The 12,878-nt window shown below is 40.1% G+C and overlaps 1 protein-coding gene across 1 annotated transcript in view; it reads right to left on the bottom strand.

Annotated features, from left to right (window-relative positions):
• Positions 1-7,519: 7,519 nt before the first annotated feature.
• ESR1 (estrogen receptor 1) overlaps positions 7,520-12,878 on the bottom strand; it is a 167,855-nt gene continuing 162,496 nt past the window's right edge. Inside the window, 2 exon segments of the mRNA XM_009466299.2 lie at positions 7,520-12,545; positions 12,548-12,759. Coding sequence (XP_009464574.2) covers positions 12,505-12,545; positions 12,548-12,759 — 253 coding nt within the window. The 3' untranslated portion in view covers positions 7,520-12,504.

Here is a 12,878-nt window from a genome sequence, read left to right as displayed (position 1 = left end):
AGTGAGGTTTGAAAGGAATTGATTAGGAGGGAGAGGGGATTGCAAGGAAGAGTTCAGTTTGAATGATGTCAGATGCAATTCATAAAGTACTTTATCAAAAGTATACAGGATAGCACCTGGCATGCTTTGAATTGCAACCTGACGTTTGAATTTTGCCAGCTATTTTGCCACTCTGTAGCCCCTGCTTCCCTTGGTTGTTTGAATGCCGTCCTCACTTCCCTGACACCTAAGAACAGCCTGTCTTCTGCAGAAGGAAAGCAGAAATTGTACACCTCACTCAGGCTCCCAGGGGAGTTTTGGGGAGTAGTCACTAAAATGAAGTGGTGGTGGGGAATTGTTCCATCTTGTTCATGATGGTCATGCCCTTTTATTTTCTCTCACCTCTTGAAAAGTTCAATCTAGGGAGTATGAGAAAGTGATGGACTGCCAGAGGAGTGGAGGTTAAGCTGGTTAAATAGGCAGGGGAAAACTGATGTGAAGTCATAGGAACTTTTCATAATTAATTCCTTAAACAGAGTTAGGGCTAAGGGGGAAAAGAAGTGATGATAATTAAAGGAAGTAAAGACTTTGGAAGGTCACGTCATCAAGAGTCAGTTGTCCTTTCGAATTCAGTGCATTTTTGGCTGATGACTACCTGTAGGGCATACATGTGCTATCTCACCTCTGCCTTGCTGATGAACTGGAGGGCAGAGTGTACCTGCTATGCCTTGCTTCCTTTCAGATGTTTCAAAGCAAAGCTTATTCTGTTCATAGCCTCAAGCTCTGAGCTCTAGCCATAGAGCTAACTATAGTTTCAATGTATTGCCTGTTAATTTGAAAGAGAAGTTAGATATAGAGAACATTCTTTTGACCCTGAGTGATCTGCTCACACAGAGCAATCCTCCCAGTAAACAGCAAACTCTCTACAATACCTGTGAATAAGGCAGTCACAGACAGTGACGGACACACATTAGGAAAATGTCATAGACAAGAAAAATTCTTGTTTGTAAATCCTGAATCTCCCATACCTTCAAGGATAGGAATGTCTGTAAGCTGATGTCTCAAGGGAATCGCAGGCAGTTTGTGTCAGCAGATTAGAGGATCCCTTGACTGCCACTTTGGACTTCTTACTTTTGGGACTTTCAATCTCGACTCTGGACAAAATCAACATCTGAGCAGTTAAAGTGATTTGAGTAATAGGCTCCTCCAAAAGGGATTTCCTGACCCTGAACCAATTCCATTATGACTTCAAATGTGATTGTGCAGAACTGGATCTTGATCCTAAAAACTGGCACAAAGAAGTCAAAACGGAAACAAATGGCCAGGCACTTCACAGGATCCTGTTAAAGCAAGCTCCATCCCAAGAGCACCAGTGACTTGAAGGTGTAGCTTGAGTTGCAAACCCCAATGTGACATCAGCATACGCATTGATTGCAACAGCATGAACCAGGGTAAATAGGGCAACTCTAGGTGGGGAAAAAACACACCCAGAAAGCTGCCAAGCATTGCAGCCAGTGGCACTAGCCAGCTTTGCAGCCTGGGCATCTTTCTCATCCTGATAACGTCAAGCTGCTCTCTCTGCCTACCTCAGTCTCGTTGGGACGCTGTCACAGAAGACTTGGGTGTGGACAAACTTTTTAGGAAATGCACAAATTAGAGTCTGAGATGCCCTGTCTCTGTGCTAAGCCTGCAACCCATCATCTACCCTCTTTCTGAAGCACCTCACTTACTTGGGCTCTGCAAACACGAGGGTCTGATTTCTGGTAATGTGCCTTGGGCCTTGGCTGCAAGGCACAAGGAAAGGCAGTACAGGAGCTGCAGAACTGTGGGTCTGTGTTGAAGGCATCTGTTCGAACATAGAGAAAGTAGACTCTGCATCTTGGGGAACTCCAGTCATGACTGCATTATATTTTTCCCCATTTTCTACTGTAGATGATGCAGTAGCTACTGTAGAGCTGTAATCATCCCCGCAGCTTGATGCACCTTGCAACCCTGAACCCTGCTTACTGGCCCGTAGTTACCTCATAACTGGTGGGTGTTTAAAGGCATAATGGAAGCTGGTTGCTCAGTGACTCCAGACTGTGCGGTAATATCAAGGCACTATCTCATTATGCTTATAATTATAATAGTGCAAAATAATGAGCACCATTTGCCCTGAACTTACTGCATCTGTTTGTGGAGTTTCATTTGTGGACCGTGTTTTACAAAACCTGAAGGCAGACTGAAAAGTAATATTTAGAAGACAGTAATATTTAGAAGACAGGGTTAGGAGTACAAATAATCTGAAGTTGACAGAAATAATGTGCCCTTATTCCTCACAGCTGTGAGCATGATGATACCCATTGCCTATCCCGCACCCTGTTCCAGCAGCAATAACGGCTTCATTCTGCAACAGATGGATAGTTTCTTGCCCCTGGTTTGCAACCCTCCCAGCTCCGCTGCTGTGAACACCCACAGTCTTGCTTTGTCCTTCCTTAGAACTTTCTCCTACAGCTGGTTATCGAACGAGGACAAAGCTGCTGGGATTGCCTTATGAACAGTCATCCCTGGCCCTCAGTGTCTTGTGCTATTTGTGGTTGAGAGATCTGTTTACAACTGATAGCATCTCTCAACATGCTCATCATCATCATGTGCATCTGAGTGCATCTGTATGCATGTTCAAAGGCATAACAAACTCGTTGCTCACAGTCTTCAAACTACAGATGCTATCAGGGTTTAGCAAATGTAGGAGGATTCTGGGAAAGAAGAGCAGAGTCAAGGAAAAGAAATGCAGATTTTTAAGCGAAAGAAGAAGAGAGCATTGATCTTCTCACTTACTTGCACTTCCTGCATTTTATTTGGTGTTTAAAGCAATGGTTTGTGGAAAGGAAAAGAGCAGGAAATGCCATAGTGAGGTTTGTGTTTAAGCTGGGTGGTCTGGCTATAAAATTGTTCAACTCTTGCAGCACTCAGTTGCAGAATTCATTTAAACCAGTGTTTGCCTAAGTTGAGGGGGGAGTGGGGAGTTGGAGGCAGGGGGTCATTTGTCTTTTGGCTTTAGGGGAAGAATGTGTGTCTTATATTCACAGGGTTCCCTACACAAGAGAAGTACTCCACGTACTGGGTGGCTGTTTTTAACCTTGGCAGCAATGTTGTGAAATGCACCGTAGCCAACTGAATTCTATTGTTGTTGCACTATTTGGCCATAATTAGACCTCGAGGGACATAGATGTGAAACCTATATTTGGGAGAAGTTATGCTTGTTTTAATAATATGAAGAACACTGGAATATTCTAATAATATTCCACAATAAAGAAAGAAATAGGAACAATTTAGAGAATTAATTTGTCTTCCCAAAAAGCAGTAGGTAAAAATCTGTGAAACAAGATAAAGGAAATGAGTAACTGCAACCTTAAGCACTGAAGACTTGTCATAGACTAAGGCCTGGTTAAATGATAGAAATGTGAATTATATTAAATGATTGCTCTAAAAGCAGACAGGAACTGAAAGCTGTGACTTCTATTGTTTGGTGCCACTTAATATATCATTCAAAAAATGAACTAGTCAAAACTGCTTGGTTCAGTAAAAATCTATGTAAAGACCTGAGACGTAGCAAATGGATTTGACCGCAATGAGGTCTGAATGAAACAATGGCTCATTTAAATTTTGGAAGAGAGAGGAGGCTTTAGGAAAGTATTGTCCATTTCTTGTATCAGAGGTGGCCTTGGGGTGAAGAGGTGAGCCACTGAGCGCTCCTGTGTCAGGGATGATGCAGATGTGGATGTAGTTTGCACAAAGGTTACTCAGGTCAAGCTCTCTGCATTTTCAGGCATGTTGTAATTCCTGGGAGACTGCTATTATTGATGTTGTAATTGTGTTTTTTTTTCATTCCATTGTTTTTAGAAAGGATGTTTTAAAAAACAGCTGGAAGGAAAGCTACCAGAGTCCACTTTCTTATGTAAGTGCTCACAGGCCTGTCCAAGAAGTGGGACATACATGTCTGTAGTATTTGCTTTATAAATAATTCAGACATTGTCTGAGAGGCTCTCCTGACCATGGAGCTGCAGGTTAAAACCCATGGTTGCAATTTTGATGCCTTTGCTAAACTTGAAGCATTGTGCAGCCAGGTGTGCAGACCGTGGGGGCAAGGGGAAAAAAAAAGTACTGGAAGAAAGCATGATGCTGTAGCATTTTGGTTGAGATAGATAGATACAAAGAAGATATTTTGGAGCTGAAGTTTCTTTTCCTATTTTCAGATTTAACATAAGCAAAAAGTAATCCTGAAAAGGCAGACTGGAACTCAAACTTTTCTGCTTTCATATGAATGCCTGAACTTCTAAGCTTTTATGTGCCCTACTGTGACTCTCACTGCAAAGTGGGTAGCACTTTTTGCTTACCTCTACAGTATAACACATTTGTTTCGCCTTTCCATGGACAGCATAGGTTCTTAAGAGATGAGTGGAAAACAAAAAAGACATCTGACAAGAAGCAAATCTTTCTGTCTCAGAAAGGAGCACTCAGTCTTTTTGTGTAGAGGAGCTAAATAACTTACAGTCCCAAGCATGTGTTGCAAAGTCTGGCTAAAAAAAATCCTGAAAGCATAACTTTTCCTCACATGCACATTTTTCAGTTGTTTAAAATGGTAACATACTGAAGCGGTGCACAAATGTGTAGGAATGGAAAACAACGAGATTAATTTTATATCACTTGTATACCTGCAGAAATGAAGACGTTAGCAGAGTAACACCTAAATACTGCAACACACAGATCCTACAGGGACATGAGAGCTAGTTAGCCTTGCTCCTGCTGAGATAAGTGCCAAATGTTATTATTTCGATGGTCAATTTTCCTGAAGACTTCATGAACATTTTTACACTTGAGCCTCTGTGTCTGCAGGATGCCATGGTGAATAGTAGTAATTGGGAGTCTGGCTAGGCATAAGAAAAGCCACGTACACAGCGCCCTTCCGTGGGCATTCTTTCTCTGTGAAGATGCTAATGAGTGTTATTTTACATGTTTGGGTTTTTCCTCTCCTCTTCACTGCCTGGGTGGTGGAGACAAGCAGTGTAATGCAGAGGAAAGAGGTGTAAGACTTTTCCAGCCTAAGAAACAGCTGCTTCATGGGGCTTTTAATGTGGCAGTATCTGGATGGAAAAAAAAAAAAATCCATCATTCAATTTTGAAGAATAAGCATGGCCACAAGGCTTTTAAAGAGGGTGGGTGCCCCACTGACTGAGAACACCAAGTTGTAGCCCGTGAAGAAGCTGTTGTCATTGCATAACAAGGTGATTGCCTTAATTAACAGAAAAGTAAAAGCAGTCAGATATGTTCTTTGATGATGCCTTAATTGTCATACCTTTCTAATTAGTTAAATAGAATAAAATACGCTGGAACAAGGCATGCATCACTTACATGTTAGGAAACAGAAAGCAGGGGTGTGGAGGGAGCCCAATGCATACGGCTGTGTGCATGTATATGGGCTCCCTCAAGGGAGTAGGCAGCTGCCCTGCAAGGCATTGTGTATGTGGTGAGGGATGGGCCCAGTAAAAGTGAAAGATACGTTCTTGCTGTATGATTTCTCAAATTACTTCAGCCAGCAGGTGTAAGAAATCAGGAATGAACCTGGAGTCTCAGCTGGCTCCTAGCTGTGGAAATGTGCCCAGTGCCTGGCTGCAGAAGCCCTTTTCCTGGTGGGTTCCTCCTCTGAGTCTGAGCAAGGTGACATCTCATCCACCTTCTCCCATCACAGAAGACACATGATGGGAGGGAATGAAGAAGAGGGAGACAGATTCTTTTCAGTTGTGCCCACTGACAGGGCAGGAGGCAATGGGCACAAATTAAACCACATGAAATTTGATCCAAGCACAGGAAAACATTTTTTAATGTGAGGGTGGTCAAACACTGGAACAGGTTGTCCAGAGAGGTATTACAGTCTCCTTTTATGGCTGTTCAAAACTCTATTGGACATGGCCCTGAGCAATGTTCTGTAGGCAACCCGGCTCTGAGCCAGGAATTGGACTAGAGCATCTCCAGAGGTGCCTTCCCAGCTCAGCCGTACTGTGATACTGTGTGATCACGTTGTGCTCCAGAAAGAGATGGGCAAAAGACTGCCTAATCACAGGTATTGTGCATTCAGATTGTTACAATTTTTGCAGATGTAAATATGCTCAGACTTTAGCTGTTCGGTCTTTAATTTAGGCGTGTCAGGTCTTTGATCTTGCAGGAGTATTCTGCTGTCTAGCTGCTTTTTTGGATTAAGCCTGTGAACTCAGTATCATGTAGCAGCTGTCATCTTAAGCCAGTTCTCCATGAACCGTAAGAGCATTTGACCTCAGTGCTCATTTGGTCCTGTGGATAAAAAATTGTATAAAGCCATTGAATGTTGTCAGATTTTGAGTCAACATTGAAAACAATTTTGTTATTTTGAGCACATGTACATGTGCAATTAGTTCATATTACTCTGGCCCACCCTTTGTAGCCAATGTAGCAACTCTCAGTCAAGCTCTTTGTCATGAAAGCATGTTGCAAAACAGTCGTATGATTTGGAACCATTGCTCAGTTCTACTCAGCACTTAAAAATCTGAACAGTCCCCAACTTTCTTTTGGAGTCTGAATAGGCTATTTGCTTTCATGTTTGACAAGCTATAGGGTGGGGTTTTGCATGGACAAAGTATATTGCCTGTCTTGTCTTAATCATTGAAATGACAGTTAGAATTAAGGTGATAATCTTACCATTTTTTCCTTATAAGTAAGTTATGTACAGTGAAACATCGCATAAAACCAAAGAGCTTTTGCATATATATTAATGTAGGAAAAGAGAAGAATCTATGAGCCAATAGTCCCACTCAGAACCAGCACAGCACAGAAAATAGATTAAAGAAATCAATACAGGGACTGTATTCTCTCTATATTACTGATAGATATGTATCTACAAGTATTGAAATACCTACATATGTATGTAAATGCTATAGATTACTGGCTTGATTCTTTGCAAAGACCAAATATCATTTTGAGGATTTTACAGGATAGGGTTAAGTTCAAAGTATGTTGATGTCAATAAAAGTGTCTTTCATTTCTTTTTATGCCCTTCCTGACAGCTTAGGCAAGACAATTTTTTCCCTGAGGACTAGCTTTTACTTGGGAAAGAAGTGCTATTTTACTTGACATTAGCTAACTCATGGTAAGTGGCAGTCACCTACAGAAGCCTAAATTCTCTTCCACCATAATCTGTTTCACAAGTCAAAATAAGAAACATGAAGCATATAAAATACTAAGCAGATTAAAGCATATAAAGTACTAGTACTTAGGTGACTTCCCTGGTGTCATTTGGAATACTAGAGACTAGACCTAACACATTGTCGACTTTAGATATGGCCACTCGCTGACACTTTTTGGGGAAGGTGAAGAAACTAATTAAGAAACAGTCTTCACTTAGATGCACAGAAACAGACACATTCTGTTTCTGTAAAAAATAGTCTACCATTTTGCTGGCTACTGGAAAATAATAAGCAGAGAAGCATATTTTTAAAACTATGCAAAAGATAACTAATGAAACAAAGTGTTCTGGTTAATTCTTTATTTTCAACATCAAATACATTGATAAAAATCTTGCACCAATCAGGTAGCCTACTGGATTTTTCATTTAGACTTTTTTAGAACTTTTTTAGGTGCAAAACAAAGGAAAAAAAAAAAACTCTCCAAAACAAAGACATCAATAGTTTTATATGCATCAGTGAAAGAACGGAATACTTCAACAAATACATTATGGCAGCTGAGCCTATACCAAAGAAAGGACTTTCCATTGACAAGACTACATAGTGCACACAAAAGCATGAGTTTTATAGTATATACAATAAGGTGATACATAAAGTGGCTTGTTAATGCGAATCTCAAGACCAGCAATCTATCCCTTCATTTTCCAATGGGCACTTTCTGAAGAAACAGACTTCTAATTATAGGCACACAGGAGTACAGAGCATACTAATTTGCAAGATGGCAGCATATACATTTGTTTGTTTCTTTCTTTCTTTAGGCACATTTGAATGCAAAAGATATTTTTTTAGATTTTTTTTTTTTTTACCACAGTGCAAAACCGAATACCCTTATGGGCAACAATCACTTTGAAAACAACTTTCAGGATATAAGGCTATCTACATTTGAAAGATGAAAGGGAATTGCAAGTAGAAAGGGTAGGACATTAATATTAGGGAAACATTAATTTAAAATTATCAGATCAATTTAAGATTATGCTATAGTTGCAGGTGACTGCAAAGACAGGTTTGTATTACAATACCATTGTTAACATGACCCTTCTTTTACACGTGTTGAATTTCTATCTGTAAAGCTATATTATGGTTGTAGATAGCATTGAAAATAGCCATCTCTTTATTCAAAGTAAGAAGTGCATTTCACATCATAAATTCAGCTGAGAATACCTTATATACAAAATCCCATTATCTTTAGGTCGGGTTGCATTCTAATTTTAAAGCAGGATGTTATATACACAAGAGAGGCTTGCTGTGTTCCTACCAAAGCCTGTGATAAGTCTAAGGCCCTAGTGAGGCAGAATTTTTATGATGCTGGTAGTTTGTTTCATTTTAAACATTTGGCACAACTCTTAAGAAATCAGTAGGCATCAGTTGGAATGGATGGATGGAGGCTCCAATACAAACCCTGGCTTGGATGAAGGGAGTGGTTTGGGTTTTCTTTTTTTTCAATTTAAAGTCCAGTGACCTGCTGACAGTGCTTGCAATGTCCTTGGGAGCTCAGTTCAGATTATTTCTTTAATTATATTTTTAAATTATTAAACCCCTCAGTGTACAGAAGGAGAAAAATCATCAAGAGATGTCACTGAAACGTAATAGTAAATTTACCACAAACACACACCAAGAAACTCTCATTAAATTATTTTGCCTCAGTACAAATCCTACTGCCCCACCAGGGAGTTTTACCTGAGACAAAGTCTGCAACATGGAGACATGGCGCAAACCACTAGAAACCAGAGTAGCTTTCACATACTGTTGGAAACTAAGACACCACTAAGTGCTACACATCACCCTATCTCCTCTCCTGCCTCCCAAGCTTTTTGTAATAATTCAGTAACAACCATATTCTCAAGTAGAACAAGTTCACCTGGTCTATTTCTTTTTGGCTTGCGCTGGTATTACATTGCCCATGTTTCTAGGGGTTTTTTTGGTTTTTTGCCTTTTTTTTGTTTTAAAAATCCACGTATAAACATTATAAAATAATTCTTTCATTAGCTGTCCAGAGACATCACTATGAATGTTTTGGTAAAAGCATAATTAGCTGCCTTGAATAGTTTTCTTTCAATTTTTTTTTTTACATGCTATATATTTTTATTTAATATCCAGCACCAGGTATTCAAGTAGTACTGGTTTGTCAGCTGCAAATATAAAGTATATATGTATATATACACACACATAAAATAGCATCCTGTGAAATAACAATTACCAAATGTCAGGCACAATTATTTGTATACACAAGAGCATAATTCAGAATTACATATGAAAAAAGTTGCCATTTTTGTATCATAGACTTTGTTCAATCAATTGAATAGCTATATTCAGCTGTCTGATATGTGGACAATCATCTTTATAGATAACTACGGGAAGGTTACTATATTCATTAAGGTGTTGCTTCAATTAAAACCTCATTAACAAGTTAATGACACTGATCCTGGAACTGCCACAAGGTAAATGAATGTCTTTCTTACTAGGAATCACTGTTTTGCTTTCTTGGGTGCCCTTCACTGTTGTCACCACAAACATGGGAGGACTGGTTGAATCTAAATTACTTCCTTGCAAGTTCTGAGCCTAGGAAAGCATTCATAATTAAGATTGTGAGCTGACTGATTATTCCTTATGTTCCAAGGCACATTATGATACCCTTCTGTCTGCTGCAATACCACTTCAAATGACATTTATCCATCTTCACCGGGAAAATCTGTAGAGTGTAGTGGTACTTGCACTATCTATCTAAGTACCATCAGAATCTGACCCTCTGTTGTGAATTGCTCTCCATGAACTACTTTATTTTTGCTCTAGGCCAAATTTACACTTGAATTGATGTAATGACCTGTTCTGGTATGTAGGAAGGGAGGCATTCATTTAAACCAATTTGCCTTGCAGCTTATGAACTTGATCTGTGTGTTCTGTCATAGAGAAAACCAAGCTGCATGTACAGTATTTAAAGAGCAGCTCTAACACACACTGGGCTACAAGTGAATGACGATGGTGTAAGCACGTAAGTGTAACTACAGGGATTCCTGTGCTCCATTCAGATCTTAGCCTGCACTGATTTCAGGGCATTTATGATTTTTCTAACACATTTGAAAACCAGCTACTAAACAAAATGTGCACTTTCTCTCAAGGCATTTAGGAGCCCTCCAAAAGCCTTGAGGTACCAAATTTGCACACACACACACACACACACACACACAAACACACACACACACTCTTACTGAATACACAAAAAGACAAATCCTTCAGCACATTCAGAAAAAAAAAATGACACTATAATATGCATCAATAAAAGGCCTATTAACTTACAGTGACAGCTTCACATGTTTAGGCTTGCACAGTTCTCGAGGAATCTTCTCAAATGTAGGTAGCATCTAGCTTTAGACTTTTAAACTGCGTGTATGCTCGGATATGTACATGAAACTGTTACAGACATCATTATGTACATTCACTAAAGAATCAAATCCTTGACTTGGAGCACAAACTCGTCCTATGCCTTACTGCCTTCACAATTGCTATGTAACTTGGTCTCACTGCACACAAACTCTGCTTGTGTAACAGGGAGCGTAATTAGACATAGGCACTCCTGTACGGCATTAGTTGCACTGTTTCCTATATTTAGTTACTACAGGATATTCCAATCAACATAATCTAACATAAAGGTTTCAACTATAGCAGTAAAAGAAGCATCCCTGTACCCTTCTCTAGCACTGTGGACAGCTGCTGTGGAGCAACCTACACATGCGCTATGACACGTCTACTGGCAGGGTGGTCGCTTCCAACCAGCTATTGGAATAGTCCCTGGTCCATGCTAAATCCCTAACTGCACCTGTAAACCAGACATGCAGATAGCACAGGTGAAGTTTATCACTAGACTAATAAAATATCCCTGGAATATGTAATAATCTCATTCCAGTACCCAGCAACGTTCCCTGACACATTTAATTTTCTAGCGTAGAGGCAAACAGCAGCACCGACTCCTACTTTGAATAACACATAGTATGGATTTTTTCAGTCTCTCTCCTTCATGTCTTGCTGAAACTCTTGGTGTCAGTGGAGCTTTTGTATATTTACAGTTGGTCTGAAGAATCTGACTAATCCTTATGAAAAACAGTTACACACATGCATGGAGAAAGCCAGAATTATCTTCCTGGACATGCAGTCCCAGAGTCCTCACCATGTCTGAGGCTCATTGCCCAGTTCTGATGCCACAGGTGAGCTGGCTCTTAACAGTGATTTCTGAGCATGCCGCAACAAGAGCCAAAGAAAGCCAAGGCAATGCAAATCCTACTGCTCTGGCTGTGATGCCAGCCCTTCCATACACGGCTAGGCCACACTCTACTGAGTGGGATTGGACCATCCCACCCTACTGTGCCAGTCTTGCACTGGCATCCTCACCCCTTGGTTTGTAGCACAACAAAGCAAAGGACAGGAGGAGGTTTTTTTTATAAAATAGTGCTGGATCATGTATGTGTGTGAAGATTTTTTTTTAAGACCTGATGATTTTTGTAATCATCTGGTCTGATTTAAGAGTAACTATCTATGTTATCACTGTTTGCCATGTTGCCCTTGATTTACACGCTGCCAAGCAACAGAATGATTTAGCTTTGTGGGATCAGACAAGATAGGATGCACACAATGCAATTCGGCTAGTTATGGTAAGGGGACCTAAAAGTTTGGTCAGTATGATCTTGAGGAGTTGTCTGCTGATGTAAGCCAGCAAGGTGAAACAATATTATTCTCAGACAGTGGTTCCTTTCTACTGTAGGAAGAAGAGAAGCGGGAATCTACCTAAACTACCAAGGCAGTCACTAGCAGTGCAGTTTCACTATGGCACACGAAGATGCTAATCAGCTTTCCATTTACCCCTGCAAAAAAAGTAATCCAGAATCTCTACCAAACTGCTTCAAAGTTTCAAGCAAGTAAAGGATTAAGGGAGCTCAGAATTCGGGGCTGATATCAACAAAGGCTACCACTCATGAAGATACCAATACACATGGGTGGTATGACCTATTAATTTGTAGTAAAATGAATGTTTGGTTTAGATTAGGACTTACCCAACTTACATGCAAAATTAAATAAAAACACTGCAAAGTTAGCCTGACAATCCTTGCTGGCTGTCCATACCAATGAAATGTTTTCCATTTAGGATAAGCAATCAATTTAGGCAAGTGCTTGACAAACACTCAAGTGGAAAATGCAGGGGACTCGTCATTGGAGTGTTTACATAGGTGGCTCTATAGATGAAACGAAGCATGAGCTAGGTAGTACGCTGCTGGGTTTCTCATTATACATGCTGACTTTTGTTTATATTGTATTCTGCATATTATCCTCTTCTTTGCTGTTTATATAAAAAGACTGCAAGGAATGAGATGAAGCTGATGCAGTTGTCAGCTGGCTCCGGTTCTCCTCTTCCATTGGTGCAGCACTCCTGGATGCTGGGGCATGCAGTCGGTGAGCGTCCAGCATCTCCAGCAAAAGATCATAGAGCGGAACTACATTTTTACACTTCATATTGTACAGGTGCTCCATTCCTTTGTTGCTGTGGGTTATAACGAAACAATGGTTACTTTCCAAATATGCTATGGGAAAAAGAAGCTATCATCAGCTAATAATATTTGTTAGGTTCATATAAATTCCACCTTGTACAGAAGAACTAAC

The sequence above is a fragment of the Nipponia nippon genome, unplaced genomic scaffold (assembly GCF_047370975.1).
Source record: "Nipponia nippon isolate SJK-2023a ecotype South Korea unplaced genomic scaffold, ASM4737097v1 scaffold_4, whole genome shotgun sequence".
NCBI classification, from domain to species: Eukaryota; Metazoa; Chordata; class Aves; order Pelecaniformes; family Threskiornithidae; genus Nipponia; species Nipponia nippon.
The sequence above is the reverse complement of the archived record's forward strand: the minus strand, read 5'-3'. Positions and strand labels throughout refer to the sequence as shown.